The 25,944-nt window shown below is 41.0% G+C and overlaps 1 protein-coding gene across 1 annotated transcript in view; it reads left to right on the top strand.

Annotated features, from left to right (window-relative positions):
* LOC108898183 (protein spire homolog 1-like) overlaps nt 1–25,436 on the top strand; it is a 28,293-nt gene extending 2,857 nt beyond the window's left edge. Inside the window, 17 exon segments of the mRNA XM_018698088.2 lie at nt 1,807–1,838; nt 12,464–12,751; nt 14,849–14,923; nt 14,925–14,975; nt 17,388–17,462; nt 17,572–17,736; nt 17,955–18,041; nt 18,526–18,655; nt 20,452–20,499; nt 20,731–20,885; nt 21,220–21,301; nt 21,395–21,537; nt 24,204–24,341; nt 24,429–24,499; nt 24,594–24,621; nt 24,760–24,923; nt 25,032–25,436. Coding sequence (XP_018553604.1) covers nt 1,807–1,838; nt 12,464–12,751; nt 14,849–14,923; nt 14,925–14,975; nt 17,388–17,462; nt 17,572–17,736; nt 17,955–18,041; nt 18,526–18,655; nt 20,452–20,499; nt 20,731–20,885; nt 21,220–21,301; nt 21,395–21,537; nt 24,204–24,341; nt 24,429–24,499; nt 24,594–24,621; nt 24,760–24,923; nt 25,032–25,299 — 2,000 coding nt within the window. The 3' untranslated portion in view covers nt 25,300–25,436.
* The last annotated feature ends 508 nt before the right edge of the window (nt 25,437–25,944 follow it).

Here is a 25,944-nt window from a genome sequence, read left to right as displayed (position 1 = left end):
CTTATTTTAGGCTCAATTGATGCAAGATACACACACCACTCCTGCTGCAGTCAGATCAATTCACATGGAGCATGGCGGTGAATATATTCACTCTGCTCAACGCTGCCAAGGGCCAAGCCTGAATGCTGCATCGAGATGACAGCTGTTTACCATTTTCAATAATTCATACCTACAGTACAGAGATTTTTTCTGTTTTTTTTTTTTAATTTGGTGCCTGCAGTATTTTAATTGGAATGATATTAATACAGTTAATGTGATTAATTATCTCATTTATTGGGTTTAAGTAAGGACAGAGCACCCTCCTCTGGAATTGTTTATTAGATTTGAGGGCAGTGATGGATAAAAGATTAAACTTTAACCATTTTTTTAATCGAGTAAAACACTAATTTACAGTCTACCTATCTGTATCCAACTCTCTTTGAAACCCTTTTAGTAACACAGACATTGATTTTTCTTTGAATAGCATAGTCAGGGTGACACTGTGCACTGCTCCAAATATGCCCTCTGTGATTTACTTGCCCTAGGAGAAACAAGGGCCCCGGCCAAGCCACCAAGTCTCCTTCAAACAGAGGACTCAGTGTTTCCCACATGAGCGTTGGTGGATGAATGTTTATTTTTTTCCCTTCCTGTCTGTTCGCTGTAAGTTATAGTGACCAGTACAGAATAGAGCCACACTATAAAATGAGCTGTTTTAAATGTGTCTTTAACTTTTGCATAAAGAATATGACTAAGTAGTGCCATGTAACTGGAAATGACTCAATCATTTTGTCAGTGGATGGAATTTAAACTGAAATGCCACTGACATTAGTATTCAGAGAAATGGCACATCTGACCAAAGTGTGTCATTTATTTGGGATGAGCTTATCTTGCACTCTGGACTGGTGTGAAAGTCTACAGATCTATCGCTTTGCTTGTTCTTTAACCCCATGACGCTACCTCTAGCAGGCAGTTCTCCTTTGTTCAAATCGATAATTGCTCATGATTACTTGTCAAATGTTAAAATAAAACCTGTAGGCCAAGTGTTATATTTAATCCTTCTGTGTGGGAACAAGATTACTCCTGTGTACTTTTTGTACTCGATGTGAAAATCTTTCGTGACAGGTGTGTCAAAAAAACACTATCAGACCAAGAGATAAGATTGTCAAAGCTCGTTGATTAGTTATATCTTTTGTCCAATACAGGAAAGAGAAAGTATTGGATTTCCCGTCCATGTACTGTAAAGCCTAACAGGCAACATTCAGCCTCAGATGCAGTGATTTTTTTGAAAGGTCAGAGTCAAGGTTGAGGTATTGCTTCCTTTGTTTTGACCTTCCATTTTCAGAGAGGTCTCCTGTGGTTATGAATTGAGAGACAAATGGTTAGACGTCTCTCTCCCCTCTCTCTCTGTACGAATGAATGGGCAGTCTTATTACCACAACCAGCCCCCAGTGGCAGGTTTTGACACCCCAATTTGCCTCAGGCGGTGTGCAGTGACTGCAGAGAAAACATAATCATTTATTCACTCACTAGTTTTACAGTCATCTGTAGCACTGTAATACAGCAGCCTAGCTTTTTATCTCTTCCTGTGTGGCTTCATTACTCTCCACTCTTGCTGTTAGCACGTGAAGTTTAATATTTTATACTCTGCAACACTGTGTGATGTGTGTGTCTATTCACTTAAACATGTCCTGCATAGCTGTACAGTGCATGCACATAAATAATTCAGAGGGTGTGTTTGCCTTGTTGATTGACTGTTACCAATAATTGCACAAGTAAGAGTGTTTGTGGGTGTAAATAATAACCCTCCTCTCTGTTCTGTCATTACAGATAAATACAGATCGGCCCCCACGTCATTAGAGGTGAGTTTCACATCACAGTCTCCTCAGTCACTTCTAACATTAGGTTTAGAAAATGAGTTTTCCTTTTCAGTGAGCGCTGATAGAGCAGTTTTACAGCTTTTCTATTAACCACAGCCCAGTAGTTTTATTACACTCAAGACAGAAAGTGCTGTTTTCTTACTTGAACCGTTTGGATAATTCACTTATCAGATTTCTTTTCACTCTGCAACTGTCATGCATTATTTAGTTCGCTCATCATGTTGACACAGACAAAACTATTTCAGAACCTGTTTTCACAGCTTGCCCACCATTGACGTTATTAGTGAGCAATTACGCCGCAAATAGGCTGGCGTGGCCTTGAGAAAAACAGTTTCTCTGTACCACTCCAGTGCAAGAGAAGCTGCTGCTTGGCAGGCACCGATGGGATCTGCTTTCTTGGATTTTTCCTTGTGTGTAGATATGCACACACAAAATAAACATGATCGCAGCTTCCAGCACCTGCACAGAAGGTTTTATCCATAAAAATCACTCTACCTATTCAAATATAACAACATGCATGGCATCCTTTCAAGTGTTTGAGCTCTGACCTGTGATGCACTAAACACAAGTGAGTGGGAGTGAGCTCTGTAAACATGGTGCTCTCCTCTTTTACTGTAGTTATTATGTGCTGCACTCTAATGCAGAGGTGCACTTTAAAAGACAGCACATCTTTGTCCCTCTTCTCTTTTTGTTCATGAATGGATTACTTTTTTTTTTTTTTTTTAATTACACAGTCAAACATCTGCATCAAAGCCATGTGATGAGGACATGTGGCCAGCGTCTGTTTGGCCAAGCAAGGTGCCCTGGTATAATGTTGGGAGGTGAAGTCTCTCTCTGAAAGTTTCATTATGTGTACACAGAGTAATTTCACAGAAAGCCCTCTGTCAACTTCCAGCAGTCAGATCGTCTTTCATGTTTGTCTTGTAGCTCATGTGATCACAGGCATGCACAGTATGTGTGTGTTTTTGCATGGTTTGGTTGGAAAAAGAATTCCTCCACCTCAGCTGACAGTCAGATCATGACTGTAATCTCATGGCTGAACTGCAGAAACTCAGCCTAATTGTGCTCACCACTGAATTGTTGGAGGGAAAATATTAAACATGATTGTTTTCTCTCCTCATACATTAACCTTCACTCACCACTGTCTTCTGCTTGCAGTATCTTTGCTACTGTAGTTGAGGCTGGATTGCTCCTCGCATCATAACTTAGTTTCCGCTGTGTTCCTATGGACAGGGTGTGTTTGTCTTTGATTGTTTGCCTTTGATGGTCTATTGGAAATAACATCTTGCTCAATTGTTATTTGAGTGCATTGGCACGACAGTCCCACAGAATCGACCACGTAGCTAAATCTTGAGGACACACCTTTAAAACCTTTAAAACACCTTTTAAAAGCTATTTATTTTTAAGCTCACATGTAACCACCTGTAAAGTGTGTTAGCTCTCTGTTAGAGTCAGTGGATTGTTTGTCCAAATCAGTTTTTAGCCATGCACGCTAAAAAACAATGGCAGTGTGGATGGCTTCCTCTGTTTTTCTCAGTTCTCAGTCAGTCTACCGCTTTGATATAGGGTGAAATATGATGATGGATGAACTGTAACATGTAATTTTGGACAGACGTTCATGGTTCCCAGAGGATGAATCCTACTAATATTGATGATGCCTGATTTTTCATCTAGTGTTACTGTGGCATTGACAGTTTTTGGTACAGATGGTCAGTTCCACCTGCAGGTGAATTGTAACAAGTTTGGTGATCTCAGCTTTTCATCTAGTGCCACAGTCAGGCCAAAAAATTAGTCATTTATGACCAAACAAAAAACATCAATCTTAGCTGTACCTCTGTATTTAGCGTTAATTAGCATATATTTGCATACTAACATTAGGGTTGAATCTCATGATTATTCTCATCATCAATTAATCTGCCTGTTATTTTTGATTGTTTTGTAATAAAATGTCAGAAAATTGGGATAAATGCCTGTCGCAATTTCAAAAAGCCAGATGAAACATCTTTAAATGTCTTATTTTGTTCCAGCAACATTCTGAAACACCGGTATGGTTCACTGCTGTGTACTGTTGAGGACCAGCAGATGCTCTCAGATATATTGCTGATTATTTTGTCAGTCGACAAATTGAGTGATCACTGCAGCTCTAGTTCACTTAACACACATTATACCTGCTAAAAATAAGAATATTAGCATTATAGTTAGCATGCTAAAGTTAGCATTTAGCCTAAGTCCAGCCTTACTGTAGTGTCACTGGGATAGCTGTAGACTTTATTTTTGTTTTCAGTTGCCATGTTTGACTTGTTTTGTGTAATTCTTCTTTTTTTCTGTTCTTAATGTAATTTTGTGTTCTGACTGTCAGTTAACATGAACTAGAACTGTAAATTTGATCTGGTGCTTTTCCTTGACCTATTTCCATTTAGATCATTTGGGGAAATTGACTTAGTACACACAGCCACACATGCAAACACAGACTCGCCCTTTTAAATGATAATCCACAGCGACGCTTTCACACTTGGTCACATTTTGGCTATGATCCTGTGTCCCTCGTGTTTTGGCCTCGAGTGTTTGTTGTGTCTCAGTCCCTCGAGTGAGTGAGTCAGCCAACTAGCCATTTAGCCAGTTAGCCACTCATACCTTCACTTCAGCACAGTTGAGTCTTTTGAAGCTAAGTGCTGGCTTGTGTAGAGCTGACCCACTTTCCCTCACTTACACCAAAGAACCTGTGTTAGAATAATCATCAGTGGTGTCAAAAAAAAAAACTTTCTTTCTTACATTAAAACCGGTAGGTTAGCATTTCTCTTGCGGTGCTCTACTGCCATTGTTGTGGTTAGTTGCAGATATTTCTCACAGGTAATGAATTTATGTGAGACGTACACCTTCTGTTGTAGCCCACAGTATGAGCTTAACCCAGTTTTCCCTTAGTTGAAGATTAAGGTGAGATTAGTTGTAGCATCCTATTACAGGTTCTCCAGTTTGCCAGATCTTCTCAGGTCCATGTAGCTCCAATTTTGGGCCAAGACAATTAGTTTGCCAGCACCATGCATGTGGTGAAGCCTTGGATTTTGAAATGGATCCTAATAGACTGGGTTTCAGTTTTCAGTAAGTGGTAGTTAATGCAAATAGTCTGCAAGATTATTTTCTCTTACTTCCTCTTACTTACTTTTTGAAGCCTTGTTCACTTACAGACATATTCTTTCTTGTTTTAAAGTAAAATTCCAGATTGAAACGGGATCAGGTCCTCTTTTCACCTCAGGTTAGACTTATATGGATGTTTGGCTCAGACTGAGTAGAGCTGTGCATATCTTTGCATGTTAACAGCGTACAGTAGCGGTTTCCACGCTGCAGCTGCTGGTTGAACAGGGGCTGCATGAGTCTGCATGTGCTGCTGCTGCCTTCAGTGTATATATGTGTGTGTGTGTGTGTGTGTGCAGGGGCTGCGTGTCTTTCCCTCTCTTACAACAGTCACTGGAGGCTACGAGCTCTGTAAAAAAGACCCATGTCAGTTCTGACGTCAAGCTGCACATTTTGAGAGGAAGAAAGGCAGAATTTTCATGTAGGTTTGGAGTCAGAATATTTTTTGGGTCAGTTGCCTGTGCGTTTGTTTGTAGATTCAGCCTCCGAGTTCAGACATCAGAGTCCCCTGGAGTGACTGAGTGGCACTCAGTTTGATCCCTGTACGCCCAACACATACCAGCGACCTCAGTTATGTTACATCCTGCTTTTATCCTAATCGATCAATTGATTTTTGTGACGCTGACAGCTTCATTTAAAAGCACCCGTGCAGCTCATATTACAGTCCCAGAGGTTACATTTCTGCCTATACAGGGATATTCACAGCAAGCACAAATCCATGGGAATGCAGTTTATTGAGTAGTCTGAACTATTTGAGTCAGGGTATTCTATTTATATCCACAACAGATGAAATCTATTCTTCATTTTTCTGTCAGGTTTGAGAAAGAAATCAAGTCTCCTATTCAATGTTGGTTAAAAGATCTTTTTCTGCTTATGTTTTGCAGTAGCTGCTAGAAAGTCCTGTGTGGTTTGTGGAGTAAGACAAATGGGTTTTGTGCGAAGGAGCCAGATTTTTCTCCTCTGTCGTATAAAAGCTACCCGTCAGATTTGTGTGGTGCTCAGAGCCACTGTGGGGATTCTGACAGCATTTTAGGTCAAACTCATTAGGGAGGAACGTGGTTACTCAGCAGCTGTTGAATAATGGCTGAGATAAACTAGACTCTGTAGATTTGGGAGGATGTTTCAGTTACATGTAATAAATGCTGTGTGCACCATGTGTTGCCTGTTACGACTGCTCAACCCTGAAAACTGATTGTTCGTGGTATCACGTGTTCTCCCTGTTTGTGTGGCAGCATGTTTGAGTTTTCTCAGTCTTATCTGCATATTTCAGCCTGTGTGTGTGTGTGTGTACATATATATATATATATATATATATATATATATAGAGGACATGTAGTGTCAGAGGTGGGTGTTTGATCCAGAGGGATGTTTTCTCAATCCTCAGCAGTTTCCAGTTGACTTCATAGATGGATGCAGACTAGAGGGTTTTTGACCATGAAAGAGCATGAGAGGATATGACAGAGCAGCATCATGTCCTGTCCCTGCTATGAACGAGAATAGTGATGCTGCAGACCTGGAGGAAGCCGAGCATCCGCTCCTGCAGTGGAAGACCTCTAGATTTAGTTCCAGTTATGTAACCGTCTGTGTTGTGATGGCTTTGCTGTACTCTTGCAGCAAACGCCAAAGGCTGCTTATCTGACTGCCTTTGTGAACTCAGATGGCCACAGCGATGCCTTGGGCTGCAACTGCAAAGACAAGAGTGCGAGCGTGGAAAAAATGACGTCAGGCCAGTTACAGTAGCCTGCATGAATACAGACTTTATAAATGACCGTATTATTACTTTTATACTTGTAGTATATGTACCTTAAAGCTGCCTGCTATAGAGCAGATCAAAATGTCATGATGGAGACATCGTTGGCATAGAGAAATACTTTTGCTTGCCAACTGATATAAATGAAAAGCAAAGTAATAACAATCAAATAGTGAATATTAGTAGTAGTTGTATATTTCTGTATCTGATCTAGTTGTTGGACTAAGCAGCACATAAGCCTGATTTAAAAAATATATATATTTTTTTCCTTTCTCATGTTGTTATGTGAGTGTTAATGGTGCTCTTTAACCCAAACAACTCATTCTTATCCCATCTGTGTGCTGGTTGACTCACTGGTTCTTCCCCCATCATGGGCACTCCTCTTGTTCTGTTTGACGAGCTGGTTTTTTACATATATTTTCAGCCTGGTGTTGTGTTTAAGGATTATTTGTCCTCGCAATTTACCACATAAGAATTAAACTGGGAGCTTATCAGAACTTTTTGTTTTTTTTTATAAAAGGCTCAGTGAGGGTAAATTTATTTAACTTAGTCTAACCAGGGGTAGCCGCTTTGAGAAATAATCACTTTTCCAAGCGAGTTCTTGCCAAGGAAGCAGCACAGACAGTCCAACTCCCCCAGACAGCAGCACACAGCCTTAAGGCCTCGAGCCACATGAGTTGTAGCCTCATCAGAGACTGTGTTCATACTCATGAGTGACCAAACTTGCTTGCTTGCCTCTGCAAGATTTTTGGCTTGGGAGGAGACCAAACAGATGTTTTTAATTATAAGTTCCTCGTTGTTTTATTTGGTGATCAAAAGGCCAGTGTGAGCCATTTTAACTGTTAAAGTGGGAAAAAAAACACTGCTCTTTATTTTGTTGAGTGGGCACTGGGTTATGTTTGGGAGGAAAAAAGGTCCACTTTCCACATAAGGATTTTCTTCCATATTCATTTGTATGACTTTTATCCATCATTTGAAGTCTTACTTTTACATAATTTACTATTTTGTATTCAAGCTCTGGCTGTGACGTTCGCAATTTGACGTGGCTACATCCGTTCCCTCAGGAGACAAAGGTTATTCACGAGTAAAGAAATTCTCCTCGTATTCGTCATTGATTCTCAAGATGCTGCCTCAGACACCAGTCCTCACAGGAAAAGTATAAAACAAGTCATTGTTGGAAAACTGCGTTTCTTACCCCAGGCAATGATGTCATGCAAGATGCAATGATTCGTATCTTTTATTTGTTTGTTTAGCGTGAGAAAAGTTGCTAGACTATATTCTGAATGGACTCCGCATTCATGAGTATGTTTGTAGAATTTACACACTGTTTCTTGACTTTACTGTGTGTTCAGTAAACTGGTAAACCTCTCTCAGCACTGAAACTGAATTTATTCTCACTGTTACTATTTTCTTCTTTGACACCCAGATGACTCATCCTGCTACATTTCCTAAGAAGCATTTGAAAATGTAGGCGATTTCGTGAGCTACCTGTGGTTGGCTAAGACGTCGTCGAGAACATATGTGCATTTCATCCCCTGTGGCAAGCTTCCACCTATCCCTGGGTGGAGCCTGCGGTTCGCTACCAAACATTTCAGCCCCGTTCCTTGAAACCCAGCAGCGGGTTTTCTGGCTGTCTTTCCCAACTGTTTATCCACATACTCCTTCCTCCTCTGCTTTGCCTCATTGCCTCATTCCTCTGAGTCACAAGTCCTCATATGAGATTGTGATGTGTAATTGGAAAATCTGAAGGCAGATTTTTTTTCCCCCCTCTTTCCTGTTCTGCTCCTCAGTCAGTCAAGGTGCTGCCTATCGAAACCTGACATGCCTCTTCCCCATTCCTTCTAAACTCACACAGGACTTAATGTCAGTCTTTAACAGGGTGGAGTTTTCCAGCCTTTAATTGTATTTTTTTCTCTTGTCATTGGCGTCTGGACTGAACTGTTAATTTGGCAAATTGAGTCCAAGCTGTCATTGTTTACACTCTGTTCCTAAACTGTGGATGACATAAACCAGATTATAGTACAGAGTGATTGAATTAATGATATACTGAGCAGTGAGCTTGCCTCTGCTGGCTACTGTTGAACCACTGGGCAGTTAATTATTACAAGCCATTTCTGCATTGGCAGTTATTGGATTTAAACAATAACTCTTGGCTAAATCTACCCATGCCTCGGCCAGTATTGCAAAACGTTCCTCATTTGGAAATATAGTCTAATGCAGCTACTTAAATTGGACATGGATTCAAGAGGATTTTCCACACTTGATAGCTGATGGTGGTTTACTCTACATGCTCAGATTCACAGTAAAACTCTGTGGCCTATGAATGTGGCCCCTTGTGATGTCTGTCACTCCAACCTTCCCTACCATCTCCGCCCATTATAGCGCATGTTGTCATATGGATTATAAGGTTACATAATAAGACACTAAGGAATAGGATATTTATTTTAGCCCTGGAACAGGATTGTCAGATGAACACAGAGATGGTTGATAAATGATAACAGCAGGACACCACAAAACTGATCTTTGCCCAGAGAGAATCGGGTCAGTAGATTAGTGGTGGGGAAATTCTGAATGGAGGCTTTTGTTTCTTTCATTGTATCTGTATTGTACGTTCTGGTATTTTTATTTATGAGAAGACATGGAATAGAGATCCAAATAAAACTGACAGTCCTGGGATTTATCTATAAATAAGAGAACCATGATCCCGTGGCAGTTTCTTATGACACAAATTCAGAAATAACTGTCATGAAAACACAACGTACTGCTTAACAGTGTCGAGCAGTTTCACCTCTTACGAGACAAAATGTTGAATAAGTAAAACATTGTCGTTGATTCAGTTCTATCACTTATTTCAAGTTTTACTACACTGTACACCATTTCCCATAAGTCAGAGGCCCTTGTGATTTAAACACCACTTACATGAAACCCCTCTGTTTCAAACATGACTATCATTAAAACTTCTTCACCTTTTCTTTATAGATAAGTGAAATCAGAAGGCAGGCACATACCTCTGTAAGCCGGACTGTGTAGTTTGTCTGCACCTTAATACAGAGAAGAGACAGGGAGGCTTGTAATGATTGTGACATATTATGTACAATTATTGACAAATACAGTAGTGGATACCAATTTAAATTGGAATAGCCTAATAACTTCTAATTACTTATTCCTCAATGGGTTGAGAAAAATCTTCTTTTTAAGCTAAATAAACCATTTAAAAACCCACTGGATACTCTGAAAAAGCATCATCATAAACCTGAAAACAGGGCTGCATTTATTCTCATGAAAAGCTGATGTTTATGGATGACAACAGTATTCCATAGGAAACGTCTTAACGTTCAAACATGAGTTTAGTGCTTTGACTCTCTGTTACGTCAGTTATATAATGATTTTTCGCCTGGATTGCTAAAGTCCCTGAGCTCAAACGTGCTCAGTCAACACCCTTCTCTCCTGTGCTCACACTCCCAGACTCCATAGCCAGGTGCTGTTCCCTGGCACCAAACCCAAACACAGCCAGCCATGCCCATCAACACCAGCTTTACCCACATTGACTGTTTTGTTTTGTTTTTTTTTTGGCACCTCCCTTTTTCAACAATGTGGCTCCATTCCTTTCTGTATAAGAACATAGAGTACAGCAATGAGTCAGACTACGCAGCACATATTAGAGCGCTTAGCTGATGATTTCATTACTTCAACAAAGCCATTTTAAAAGAGCTTTGAGGTGTTGCTCATTGCCATGTTATGCCAAATATGGTACAAAATAGCACTGGGCCGTTTTTGATCAATAACATTTTACGATTTCTTAAAATTGATTAGTTGATTTTATAGAGAAATATCTTCCCTGACATTGTTTCTCAACAGAACAATGCTGTCATGTAGAGGGACTTGCTGCTTGCTTGCAGCTTATTAAACATCAGTATCAGGATCAGCTGGAGTACAAAGCCATTTCCCACTCAGTTATGATCCTTTATTCATTGCAAATCATTGCACTGTTTTGTGAACATACTCTGTTGTGCCCTGTAAAAACATTGGAACCTGTTGCACATTGCAAACACAGAAACTTTAGTCCATCATTGTGAGTGAGCCAACCACAGAGCAGTACAAACAAATACAAAAGCAGCCAGCAGTTTCTATTAAGAATATCCACACTGCTCCAAGTCTTGTGCAAACCTTGCAGCCGCAGCAGTTGTAACACTGACACAACACTCTTGTTTGATATAGGAAACAATGAAGCTCACTGTACAACACATCACTGGAAACTAGGAACAGGGACACAAGCTACAGTATATTTTCTTGCAGGCTGAGTGTGCCCTGTGGAGCTAATACATATAACACAGGCACAGGTACATTCTGAATATTTCATGACTAATACTGGGGTCACAGCCACAAAACGTCACATCTTTAGTTATTGTGATTTCAGATGTTACTGTCAATTATCATTTCCAGTAAAAAAAAACAAGGATTATCAACTCAATAAAAAGCATAATAATTATTAACTATATGAGGAAAATATGAGTATGCTAGCTACTGAAAATATTGGTGGTGTAATAATAGTGGCACATTTGAAATAGCTGAAATACTGAAAGAGGTTGATGTTGAAATACAATTACAAAAAGAAGTTGAGTTGAAAAAATGTAAAAATGAAACTCTCAAGTCTTACAATTATTGACTAATAATATTAATGACTCAGAATGAATGATTCAGTCCACTTGAAAAAGACATTTTCAACAAAGACCCAAACAACCAATAGGTTTACTACTTGACTAAGAGACACTAGACACTCCTCTGGAAACATATTTTAAAGTCCAATTATCAAATTTTCTTCTTATTACTGAGCTCTAATTGAAATAATTTGACCTGTCCTCTGGATGTCTGAGGTTTCAGGTCTGCTGTCCCATGTGGAATATTTAGCTCATCTTGCTTCCAAACACGTGTTGAGTAATGGTTAGATTAAATTGTCAGCAGAGGACACATCAGTAGCAGAGCCAACCAGAAATACTGCAGTGAAAGAGCAACTTTGTTTGGTAGTAGGCCGACAATAGTTAGAGACATTAATATGAGTTTTGGACAAGCTGCCTAAAAAAAAAAAGAAAGAAAGAAAGAAAGATAGGTCATACTCTGCTTATTAATGAGAGGAAGCAGTGATGAAATGAAATCATCCTCAGATTATGGTAATAATCACGCTGTTTGGAGGAACACTGTGGCCTAGTTTCACATCTGGTTTGAGGACATGAACTGTCGTCTTGTCTGTTCAGGTGAATTGAGTTTGCTGTAGATGTAGAGTTGTTTATCAAACTGAGACGGATTTGCGATGAAATTGGGTTCGTTCCATGAGGATGTGCCGGCGTGCCGTTGATTACAGAGCAGTGGGGGCAGAGAAAACATATGTAAAACAGAGTGTCTGTCAGAACACAATGTTGGCATGCTTAACAGTGAGTAAACAAATGTCAGTGGACAGGAAAAAAATAATTTTACTACTCTAATGAAATTACAAAAGCCTCTTATGTTGGTAAAAATATGTTTATTTGTCAATTAAGTTGTGTATAAATGTATTATTTGACCCAATTCACGAGCCCTGCACCAAAATAAACAACATCATAAAAGGAATCACAGTGAATAATGGCTATAATGATGTTTATATTGTGATTGTTCTTTTTGTTTTTCTTGTCGAGCTTAGAACTAAAATCTTAACCTCTCTACAACACCCCATGTGTCATTTGCTCCACAGGTCATCGACTCGCTCGGTGTCATGATCTACAAAGCTCTGGACTACGGCCTCAAAGAAAACGAGGAGCGGGAGCTCAGCCCGCCGCTGGAGCACCTGATTGACATGATGACCAACACCGCAGAAACCGAGAGCGACGACCCCTGCCCCGACGAGGGCTACGAGGCCACAGAGGAGGAGGATGAGTGCGAGGAGGAGGGGGAGGAGGAGGAAGAGGAGCTCGTCTCCACCACCACCACCACCACCACCGGCACAGTCAGCAGCGTTCGTGGCTATCGAGATATCATCATGGTAGGTTGTTGGGGGTGGAGGCTGGTATGGGGTGGTTGGAAATGAGAGCGTAGTTTTCATGGGTACATCAAGTCTGTTCAAAAACAAAAGTGGAATCCTTTCACTTATTAATCTAGAAGTATTAAATGTGCAGATTCTCCTTTTGCTTTGAAGATTTCTTCCTCTGTCCTGCCTGGATATATCTGTGTTTTCAAGCCTGTTATAACAGGAGCAGTGCATCCACACATCATCATCACCCCAGCTCCGAACAAATTCCCTTGATGGGGGCCGTCACACGCTGTAAACTCCCCAGAGTACCTTCTGAATATGAGACCGATAATTATAGCTGCGTAAACACGCTGGTATTTGGGGAATAAGCTTAGAAACTGTCACAGCCCGTTCCCTCCATACATAATGTTTGGTCTGTTTGCTGCCGGTGCGGGTCTAGCCTGGCCCCTAATTCCTCCAACAATGAATCTCTTGAGTGTAAACTGCAATATGTTGGTATGACATGGCGAGGTTAGATAACTACACATTCCCGACTGACCTCCTTCCTTCCTTGTTCTGTCAGGCAGGGGTAGGTTGGGTCGATGGGAGGTTCAGCGAGATTTGAAGCTGACTAAAGATGACAGGACTTGCTAGTGAAGCATCACACTCAGACAGGGTTAGTTAGATGATGAATGTGCTGCATGGGATTTCTCAGTGTTTTAGTGAAATGAAGTGAACTGAGGAGTGGCTTTTGAGCTGTCTTCCTCTTACCAAAGCTGTCAATCTGTGGTTTGGATTGGAGTCCACCCATTTAGTTGTTGATGACTGCTCGCCAAATTTCACTGTGATGCTGGCACGTATTGTTGTTCACCCTAAACTTTTGCCTTCATTTTTTGTAATACTTGTGTTTTCGTGCTTGATAAAGATCATGTTTTTAGTAGAAACAGTGGAAACCACAGATACAGCAGTATTTTTAGCACATCAGTGAACACTCATCTCGATCACTACTCAGGTGTTGTCTTACCTGCAAATTTTCCTGTACTGACAAGGAAGAAGACACTTTCTGCTGAGTCAGACATTCCTGTGCTGAGCCAAGCCCATCAGAAATATGTGATTTATCTGGTTTCCTCCTTTGTGTCACTTGAGATAATTTGACGGCTCATCCATTATCGTCACAATCACAGTCAGATACCATAAGGGTCAGATCTATAAGTGGTGCATGGGTGATGCTAGTCAGACAAAGCTGTCACTACTGGACAATCAGGTTCACACAACTGATTGTTCTGCTTCACACAGTCGAATGTTTTAGTCACACTAGTGGCACGGCTCTATGGATGACTATGTTGATCTGTTCTGGACCGCTCTGATCCAGACTGAGATATCTCAACAACTATTGGTTGAATTGATGTCCATGTTGTCGAGAAGGTGATGACTAGTGACTTTGGTGATCCCCTGACTTTTCCATTAGTGACACCATGAGGTGACCTTCTAGTTTTCAGCTCAGTGTGTTAATGCCTGTTGAGTGGATTGTCATGACATCTGGCACAAACTTTCACACCTCCCTCAGGATGAATTGTAATCACTTTTCCCTGACTCTCTATTCAGTACAATCCATCAGACCAAACTTTGATTTGACTATTGATTTGGTTTATGACTAAATTAATGATATTACCATTTCCCTAATGGCCTTTATACACTTATGGACTTGGAAATTAACATGGTAAAATAAGGTGAACTTGATGAACATTATACCTGCTAAACATCACCATGTTGGTGTCATCATTGTAGATGTTAGCTTGAGCTGCTAGTGTGGTTTTAGACTCTTGTTACTAAAGCAAAACATAAAAGGTTTTAGTTCACAGGTATGTTTGTCAGAAAACTGCAGACTTGTTTTTTTTTTAATAATTCTGTTTGTGTACATGATTTTTGATATGTTCCTCTTTCAAAATGTAAAAAATAAATTGGTCATATAACAGGCCTCTTTCTGTAGCTATATGAGATCTGTGTGTGCACCACTATGCAAGATACTAGTATGTTTATTTTATGTTGACCATGTTTAATTAATGTTTATTCTGTACGTGCCAATATATATGTACACATAACCCATTCCTTCCCTTGTCCCCTCTACAGCTGTGTTCTTCCCACCTGCCCAGCCCATCAGACGCCCCCAGCCATTACCAGGCTGTGTGTCGCGCTCTCTATGCCTGAGACAAGGGAGCTGCGCACCTTCCTGGAAAAGATCAAGAGTGCCAAGGAGGTAAGAAACTCTTGCATCTGACATCTGCGAGTTATTTATAAATCTGGTGAGGATAAGTTGCAGTCAAACAGAAACACAAACAATCTGCTCACCCACTTGAATCTTTCTTTTCTTTTACCATAACAACTGCTATGACAACTGACATGTGAAGTGAGTCATCTGCACCTATTTAAGAAGTAATGAGTAACTTCTACACTTGCTTTTAATAAATGTCACTAATTCACATTCCCAAAGTTGGGTAATTTTGCCCATGAGTCATACTCAGAACATCTGAACCATTTGCATGTCGCAAACCTGTCAAATATAAAAGAAACTGAAAGTGGATGAGAAAAGTGTGTTTGAAGGCACAGCATGGGAAAAAGAAAGGATATGAGAAAGTACCAAACTCTCTTGTCCTTAGGGTTTACCACTCTGCTGGATTTACTGTGATGAATTCAGCTGGTTGAATTGGGATCGGAGAGTCTGACAGGATTTCTATTGCTGGGAAAAGAAAATACCAGATCTGTGCCCAGAAACTGCACAATAACAACAAAACAGCCCATCAAGCGGTAATGGTCCAGAAGGCCTGAGACTGTGAGAGTGTCCCTGTGTGACCCTCTCACCAGGCCAACTGAGAACTCCAAATCACTTAGACTGTTGGGCATGACTGATATCTGCATGGACATGATCTGGTATCAGTACGCTAGCTAACTGGCAGCTTGGTTTCTGTAAATGGAGTATTAGCACAGGAGTAATGGAGTATGACTATTGGGGGATTCCTCGTAGGGCTTGTGCTTATGGAGACAAAAGGTTTTAGACTATTAAACAACTGTCGGCCAAGATGTCCCGGAGTTTACTCTTCTTCAATTAAGATGATTGATTAAAAATTGTTAGCAGGAACAAATGCCAGTTAAAGAAATACACAGTATTTACAGCTCAGTGTGTTCAGAAAACAATGGTGCTGTTGCGGTTTGTTTTAGCAATTAATGCTACAAAATACAAACTGGAGGAAAGTCAGTCACACTTAGGATTTCTACCAGACAATATTAAAAATACATAACTTTGATGAACCTTTATAAAGTGTATATATATACCAAGTACATCATAGAGCCTGTGGGAAAACATTTGCCCCACCTCATCTCACTCTGACATTAAATGAAATTCTTGTACACTTAATAAGCTTTTGTTTGCCCTAATTCAATTGGGGTTTAGAGAAGATGTAACCACATGACTTACTCCATAGCTTACAGCATACCTTTACTGTGCTGTATGCACACACTGGCTGTGACATCTGCTAACAGTCTTATGTAATATGTGGTTATGGAATTAAGTGTAACCTTATTACAGTAATCTAAGGAGGTTTCCTATAGCACCAAATGTCAGAGGATAATTGCTAATAAGTAACCATACAAAATACCACACATCACATATGCTTACAAATTAGGAGGACAGTCAGTGAGTCTTTCTTTCTGTCTCTCTTGCACTTGTTTTTGCTATTTTCTGTCAGTGTTTATCAGCTTTTTTTTTGTAAATTAAAACTTAAATGTTGCCATGGTTTTAAAAAGGAGGGACGAAGGTGAAGATAAATTGACAGTAGGCTCTTTTTTTGTATATTGGAAGATAATGGTCAGATCAGCAGAAAAAAAATAGGTTGAAGGCATGTGTTTCAACAATAATGAATTGATGTGAAGATGATAAGAAGAGAAGCAGCTGCAGCTGTCAGCAGAGGACCCTTAAGGCTTTATTTCTGTGATTTAAAAGTCTGGCATCTGAGTGATATGATAGATTATCTTTGATTCAATTTTTAATTAACCTGATCTGAACTTGAGACAGGAACCTTTTTAGATTTGTTTTTGAAACTTGAAGAAAAGTTTGACTGTGTCCATAATAAAGAAAAAGTGTGTCCCTGATTCCACTCTGGGTGACTCCTTTGTCTCTCTTCAGTCAGTACATATTCATTCCCTCAGTAAAAAGCAGGAAGGATAGTGTGACAACATGTTTAAAATAAACCCAGCAGAGCACTTGTTTGCCGTGTCCAGGATTGCCACATGCAGTTGATATACACAACATGTCAAGAAGGAGGGTGGTTTGTTATTTGCAACAGTCACCCAGAACTTTCAATAACTGACTCGTGCAGCGTGGGTTCAGCAGACGCACATTAATAGCTGTTGTTAACTCCTCTTTTCCACTCTGTCTACACTGTCAATATAGGATGAGACGGATATCGACATGCTCGTGTGAAACAATCCATTGATTTATTAACCAGACTGCTATGACAATATGGGCAGTTTGCCAGTGACCTTAACTCCAGTCAGTGCTGTGAATGCAGTGGTACACTTAGTGCATATCATGACATTAGGAAACAGTAATTAATCTATCTGTCTTTTTTCCTCTCCCCTTTTTTATGCTCATCTTGTCCCTTTTCTTGCCTAGAACCTCCGGAGAATGGAGGGTGAGACTCGAGAGGAACCTGTTAAAGACCTCAATGAACTACAAAATGCGGACTGGGTAAGAAGAATGTCTACTTTATACACCAAACACCACAAGTAATTCCATAACTTTTGCATGCATGTTTTCTGAATATATGTGCAACAAGTAACATTTTTATTCCTGCTAGGCACGGTTCTGGGTGCAGGTGATGCGAGATCTACGACATGGTGTGAAGTTGAAGAAGGTTCAGGAACGCCAGTACAACCCGCTTCCCATTGAATACCAGCTAACGCCATATGAAATGCTGATGGACGACATCCGCTCCAAACGTTACAAGCTGCGAAAAGTCATGGTAAGGATTTCCTTTCCCTGCACAGTCCCACCATAAACATTAATTTCTTTTTAGCCGTTTTTTCTGTTTGGAACAAGCCAGGATCAAAATGTTACAGTAAGATGATTACTTTGGATTTTGCTTGTTTCCTACATGTGAAAATGAAATCTCAGATGACTGGTAATGGTCTCAAGTGCATGTGTTCTACTTTTTTTTTTTTTTTTATGATTTCATCCCAGGTGAATGGAGACATCCCTCCGAGGTTAAAGAAGAGCGCACATGAAATTATTCTGGAATTCATCAGGTCACGACCTCCTCTCAACCCTGTGAGTATTACACAGTGCCTGTAACCTCTTAGGAGATACTTACCCCATTGGTGGAATATTAAGTCTTCAAGTTTTAAGTTTATGTACAGAAGTTGTTGTAGAGTTTTAGGCTATACAGTATTCAGTATACAGTAGTGATGTCTCAAGTATTTCTGTCAGAGCATCAACATTTAAAGCCTGAATCATCATCCAGATTTAACCATTGTGAAAACAGTTAGTCAGTGCAATCAATATTTTTATATTATTAGTTCACTGGCATGCACAGTAGATGCCAAATGACTGGGTGTGAATGATTAGGAACATAATGACACACGCACGTCTACCATCATGCGGTGGCATTGTTGACAAACTGATGAGCAGAGTAGTTAGATGACTTAATGCAGTTACAAAACACGCAACCTTTCTGGGGAGGCGTGAGGGGGAGAATCTCACTTTGGTCTCCATAGTGATCAAGCACTCACTCTTACTGCGGTTGTCATGACAGGTTTCAGCCCGTAAACTGAAACCCCACCCTCCAAGACCACGGAGCCTCCACGAGCGACTGCTGGAAGACATCAAAGCTGAAAGGAAGCTCAGGCCGGTCTCACCGGACATGATCCGCAGAAGCCGCCTTGGTGAGACGCTGACACAGACGTGACAATGTTTATATCCCAGCATACCATCTGTCCATGAAAATAGCTGTGCAACACTCTCCCTGGGCAGAACTTTCACAAACTACCAAGCTTAAACCTCTTTGTTCTGAAGAAATCCCTCTGTTGTTTCTAATCTGACTGAGTGTTTCTGCTAACTTGCTGCATGGCTTCTCTTTATGAACTGAACCATTAACCACAACTTAATCATTCTTAACTGCGTCCATCATGAGTACTCTAACAGCTTGTACTGATCTGTTCACTCAGAAGTGTCATAGTGTTTAAACAGGGATGACTATGACTGCAGCTGTGAGCCTTCAGCTGTTTGCTAGACCTGCACTGCTGAAGTGACTGATAAATATTCTCTCTGGTTTTATCCTCACTTACATTTCTGTTAATATGATTTTATTATGTAATGCTGCCTTTTGTGGGTTTCTTCATAAATCCCAGCAGTGCATAAGAGGCCATTTTGGTCTGTGGTGGTCATAAATGGCCAATTGGAGATAATGTTTTAAACCATTAAAAGCATTAATCAGATAAAAACAGCAAATATTTTGCCAGTTAGTACGATACAGTGCTTCTATACAGTGCACACAAGACGCCTTTTGTTGAGGGCTTTGGGAGAGTAACAGGCAGCAGTTGTTGCATAATCATTCATATGGGAGGCTGTACGGGCTCTCTGACACACTCTCTGAAACACTGACATTATAAAGTGTATATTATTTTTAGGAATGGTCCATTTTTGTGAATGATCTGCTTTATAAACTTGGATGATTCACTGATTTCACCATCCATTTTAACTCTCGTGGATTTCTTTTTCTCCTCTTTGCCTTCATTTCCTCTTTTCTCTCAAACATGGGCATATCTGTCAGTCATGCGACCTCTTAGCATGTCTTACAGTTTTGACTCATCAGGTAAAGTTAAACGTCACCTGTTGTGTTCCTACTGTTGTTCCTTTTGTTTTCATTACAGGCTATTTTTAGGGTTAGCGCTAGCTTCTCCCTGATTGAAACACACACCTTTTTTTTCCCCCATGCTTTTGTTGTAGAAATTGTGTGTATGCCACACTACTGTCACTTACCGGCTGATATGATACACACACCTACTCTACCCAAAGAAAGGATGGGTCGGCGCAGTGCAAGTTAATCTCCTGAAGGTTTTTCATCAGGGCCAGCGTAGAGGTGCTGCTTCTAAAGAGCAGGACTTCTGTATGTTTAAATTGAACAGTGTTTGAAATGCCCTGGGTATAGTAGCTACTCACAGTGACTATCTGTGTATCCAGGTGATAAGGTATGGCCATTGAGCCAGAGCCAGTAGGGTGAGATTACAGATCATCACCCTCTCTCTCTCTGCAGCCGGCCTGCCCTGCTCGTCACCCTAATCCGCTCTCACTGTGGAATTTGAAAAATTACATAACACTGGTGTCAGCAGCCCACCTCAGATAGATAGTCGAATGGCAGATGACAGTCTGAATGTAGCGCTGCAGCTCAGAGGACGACCATAATCCAGATGGACGTATGGGAATAAATAATCTTTTCTTTTGCGCTGTGGCTCATCGTCTTTCTCTGCTCCCCTGGCACTTCCCTTCACTTCCCTTCACTTCCCTCTCCCTCTGTGCTTCCCAGCTACACACAAAGCCTCTATGTCTTGAGTGCAGCCCCTGGTCTGACAGATGCTTGTTGCTGTCATGCCCTCCCTGTGGTACCAGTCTGGTGTTAGGGATTAAAGTATTCATGTGTGCAGTTCTGCTGACGCCTGTTTTCTCTTAACTCCTTTTACAGGCGCAGGGAAAAGCATCAGCACCCCTCAGGACTTGTTCCGAAGCTCAGGTAAATAAGTGATGTCTCATGGTGTAAAGCCAGCATTACTGACTCTGTGGTGTCATACAGTTACAATACAGAGACACCCACAGTTTACACAGGAGGTCTGGTGGCCAGCTGTTCAGATAAGGAGACAATTCAAAACGATTTATGGTTCACTTGCGAGACCAAAATCATGTTCAGTGCGTCAGGAGCTATTATCTTCTCCTCTTAACTCACTCTTCTCTCTTTGACCCACAGACACTCCTGATGCACCCAGGAAGTTGGCTGGCAGCACCCATTCTCTGGCCAGTGGCACCACTGGACCCAGTCAAGGTGGAGTGCAGCCTCTCAGTCAGAGGAAGAGACTGCTCAGGGCGCCCACGCTGGCTGAGCTGGACAGCTCCGAATCTGATGTAAGATGTCGGCTGCATTCATGAGATGTGGTGACTTCTATATTTGATGCTTTAAGAGAGAAAATCTACATTGTTTATTTGCATAATAAAGGTCATGTTTCAATTTAGCAGCTTGACAAATATTGATGCATCATCTGCAGTGTAATTGAAGTGTCCCTGTTTCATGTTTCAAATGGCTCAACAGACAAGTAATGCTGACATAAACTCAAAGACAATCAGCTTGTTAATATTTCTCAGGGAATCTGGACTGGACTTTGTTTTCTTATGTAATATTCAAAGTGGTTTGAAGCTGTCAGTACCTTGTGACTTAATATGTGTAATCCTCTGATGACAGGAGGAGCCCACGCGAAGCAGCTCCAGCATGTCCACATCTTTGTTGGAGGACACGTCACCTGAGTCCATCATAGGGAAGAAGGGTAAGAGGTTCCCTTGATCGTACTGTAACATATTATATTCCACTCTTTTCTCATCTTTTCATGCATTCTTCTTTGTTTGTCCCGTGTCTCCAGCTCCTCCAAAGTTCCTTCCTGTTTCTGCCACCCCGCAGCCAGACAAGCGTCAGTCTCCACAGAGGCGGCACTCTATCGAAAAGGAGGCCCCCACCTGTGTCCGTCCCTTTGTCCCTCCATCCAGACAGACCTCCAAGTCTTTGGTACGATAACTATGGGAACTATTCCTATTGGATTAACCATCAAGGCCTGAAAGAAAGAATGAATGAATGAAAGAATGAATGAATGAAGCCCTTAAGAGTTGATGACACATCTTTAACCTTCCACATTGCATCATAGCATGCATCTGTAGCAAATACATCCATGTTAGATCATTAAATTAAGATAGTATATTCCACTCCTTATTGATGTAACTTAGATTATCCTCTAATCTAATCAGTCAAATGTACCACAGTCTGCACACTAATGAAATATAACTAAATACAAAGCAGAATTTACAAGTATGTGGCCACTGAAAAGCATTTATATGATTTGCAGAGTTTGGTCGTAAACATGGACATCACATGTCATTTAAATGAATGGCAGCCCATCACCGTGGCTGCATCTACCAACAACACTGGACGTACAATATGTGTCTGTTGAATTTACTCCCGTCCTGTGACCAGTCATTTGTTTGCCATGAGGTCATCGGTAACTCTGCGCCGGTCGTATGATTCTAGTGAGGTTGATGGATGTAATTGAAACCACAGGACAGGCCGCTGCACCAAGAGGATTTAGATGGAATTGATTCATTCTTACCACTCGCGGGTTTAATGGCAGACCCGCTCTCACGGGCATAACTTGATATTTCGATTTTTACACTACACTTTCACAGTATCTCCCACTTAAGATTAGTCACTTGCATTGTTATTTTAAAGACAATCTGATATTTCTGATGATTCACTTAAAAACATCCTGTCTTGTCTCTTAAAAATAACATCAATTAAACTTATTTGTGCCAATTCCAGAGAATCAAAAGATAACATTTAGAGTCCACTAGTCATCCTTTTCAGGATAAAATCAAAGAGTAATTTCTTTTACCAGAGGCCATGTTTCTTTTCATTTTCTCTCTCTGTATTTTTTTTTGACCTAAGCACATGCTTGAGCATTCTTAGCCTTTCACATAGAAACCAGGTTGAGCTTCACTAGTAGATGTAAAACAGAAAGGTCTTTGTTGCAGCTCCCCTCCCCTTGTGGTGCTCATATTATGCTGTCATTAATCTGTTTACGCTGATTGGCCGTCTGGTCCCAAAGACTTACTTGCAGTTATTTTCTGTTTTGTGTAATGCTGCAGCTGATGGCGGATCCCAGCGCCAAGGTAACTTGGTCATAATGCTGTCTATCCATCACCATCCTTTTTTTTTTAAAGTTTTGTATCAAAGTTTTTGTTTTGTTAAAGGGACACTGGTCAGAGTAAAATGTGGCTCTGCACCATTAGTAGACACCAGCTACGATCCGTGGTGTCTGTGAAGGAGCAGAAAAAATGAAATCACGGGATGAATGCTCATCTACATGAACTCTTCCTTTTGAGATGGACGTTGTCGGATGATTTTTCAATCATGAGACTCTGTTACAAAGTTCTGCTGTTGTGAAATTAAATTTCATGCCACATATGAAATGAAATAATAATGGTGTGAGCTCATGCAGTGAGAGTTTCAGACAAATTAGGCTGTAAATAATCATGTATCTGACAGTCTCTCCAGAATATCCCCTGATAACCTCATGAAGCTCTTATATTAGATTTTATGAAATGTACTGTATGTCATTATGAGGTCCTGCTTTGTTTGAATGTCCCTGTTCCTTCTGTCTGCTGGTCAGGTGGAAGCAGCCAGTGGTGCTCAGGGCACGGTATGTCACTGTTACTGCATATCATTAAATTGTATCATCAAAAGCTCATGACACTGTGTGGGGAAGCCATCCAGAATAACTTATAATTCATTACAGATGTGTTTTGGATGAACGGGACCTCGTGTCATGACCCTTTGTGTGAACAGGAGATCTGTTGCATAATGAAAATAGCTCAGGGAAGGTTATGAAGGAAGTGAGAGTTGAGAAATAATCTGTGAACATTTACATCAGAAGCTCACATTTTCTAATCCTAGCTAACTGAGTGTATATGATTGGTAAAAGTAAAGTTCCCTGAGCTTTTTTTTTATTTTTTATTATTAACTTTTTCTGAGTTTGACTTTGGGAGCATTAACAAAGATGAAAGGAAAAGCTATGTCACAAATCTCCAGCTTGCAACTTGGTGGGGGTCCACTTGCTTAGTTGGGTAGAAATAAAGATTGCTAAACATTCAGCTGTATAGAAAACATGCATGTTATGGCTGTAGTCCTATTGAGTTATGTTAGAAGTAAACATGGAAATTACCAAATTAAATTGACTCTTACATTTAGAAACGTTCTTATCTGTTGAGTCTAGTTTTTGGTTATTTTTAATATGGACATGAGGGCAGTAATAAAGTTAATGCAATAATGAAATAATCAGATCGTCAAAAGCTGTGGACCACCACCACCAACATGGGGGCGGGGGGGTTACATCACCAGGATGCTCTGTATTTCTGTTCATTGTCACACTGTGATGTCACTGGAAGCATCCTTCATGTAGAGGACTGTTTTCACCCTCACCATCTCATTGCATGTTCGGTCTTTTGGTTAAGTGGTGTGCAGTGGGAGCTTGGTTTTTCCATTTAGCTACACTCACGTGGTGACAGTCTCTGTGACAGCGGATGCCATCACCTCTTGCTGTTGAACAGTTTCGGGTGAATCCGTTTGGTCTGACGAGTGAACGTTAAGGTGAGTTTGCTGATGCGATTATTCTTTTTGTCCAGGAGGAGTTCTGCTACCCGGTGGAGTGTCTGGCTCTGACGGTGGAGGAGGTGATGCACATCAGACAGGTTCTGGTCAAGGCCGAGCTGGAGAAGTTTCAGCAGTACAAAGACATCTACAACGCCCTCAAGAAAGGAAAGGTAGAAAAAAAAAACTGTCCTCAGGTTTCAGGCTGATATTTCCTGACTACAGATACCATTTACCTCAGCTCGTTCTCTTCTCTCTAGCTTTGCTTTTCGTGTCGGACCAAGAGGTTCTCCCTCTTTACCTGGTCCTACACCTGCCAGTTCTGCAAAAGGTAAATTGAAATCGCTTTTACTAGAACCACTCAACTGAAGTGCAGCAGCTGTTCAGTAATATTGAACTTAACGGTTCATTTTTATCTACCTCAGGCCTGTGTGTTCCCAGTGCTCTAAAAAGGTAGGAGGCTGTTGACTTATATTTAACACACTCATGAACACTTTTCTGTAAAATTTGTTGACACTCTTGACACCTGTTGGCTGATCCATGAAAACTATCTGAGCAGTTTTCATCATTTTGTGTATGTTCGTACCTCAGATGCGGCTGCCGTCTAAACCTTACTCCACCTTGCCCATCTATTCTCTGGGCCCCAGTGCAATGGCTAAAGAAGAGGCAAGTGGAGCGTCCGCCCCTGCAGAGCCTGAAAAGAACCCGTTTGGGTCTGGACACAGCCGTCACAGCCTACGTCGAAGCGTTTATAAGTATGTCACTGCAGAACTCCCATTTCTTTCTATATACAGAGAAAATATGGTAAAAACGTCATGTGTTTACAGGTTAGTTGTTCATTATTTCTCTCTCTCTATACTCAGGTTTTCCAAGCATGGCAGCAGTAGCAGCAAAGATGGCCGGTCACAGGACGAGCCAGAGCTCCCCAAGGAGCTGACGGAGGACTGGGTCACCATGGAGGTGTGTGTAGACTGCAAAAAGTTCATCACGGAGATCATCTCCTCCAGCAAGCGCAGCCTGTGCGTGGCTACCAAGCGTGCCCGCCTCAATCGCAAAACCCAATCCTTCTACATGTCGTCTTCTAACTCGGTCAACTTCCGGCCCTCAGAGCGCACCATCAATGAGGTGTAGAAAGTAGGACCGCCCTGTGCACTTTTGTTCGAGCTGAGTTTATTTGATTAAATGGATTTAAAAAAATCCCTTCTTAGTCTGATTTTGACCTGGACTGGTTCACTGCTGTTGATGTAAATGGTTATTTTCAAAAAAAAAATCAGAAGTGACCATGAAGCCAGCCCATCCCTACCCCAAAGGTAGTTAAGGTTCTTACACCTTACCCTCCCCTCTCAGGAAACATTGACGCACTATGATTGGTTGTGACTAGTCAGGGCTCTGCAGTAGCTGCCTGATAACAAAAGAGAGCCATGCTTGTATCAGTGGCAGTGATTGTTGGTTGATAAATGGACACATCGAGCTGCTGATGTGAACCTGGTAAGAGAATGTATATTTGACATAATAGCGGGATCAGATAATACAGAAAGCCAAAAGTTCCAGTGAATTTGTGTAAATAGTATCAAGGCCCAAACCCTAATCTTAGCTACCGATAAATTTTCCAGTTCCTGTTTACTATGCGCACTCAGGAAGAACAACCGATTGTCTTTTTGACAGAAATGCACTGTAGATCCTCCTGTCAGGTCTGCTGGGTTAGATCTCAGCCACTCCCCTGCCCTTACTTTATTCTTCCAGCAACAATTATGCCAAATGTTACACCATTCTTTC

The sequence above is a fragment of the Lates calcarifer genome, linkage group LG3 (genome assembly GCF_001640805.2).
Source record: "Lates calcarifer isolate ASB-BC8 linkage group LG3, TLL_Latcal_v3, whole genome shotgun sequence".
NCBI classification, from domain to species: domain Eukaryota; kingdom Metazoa; phylum Chordata; class Actinopteri; family Centropomidae; genus Lates; species Lates calcarifer.
Note: the sequence above shows the minus strand (reverse complement) of the source record. Positions and strands in the feature narration are given on the sequence as shown.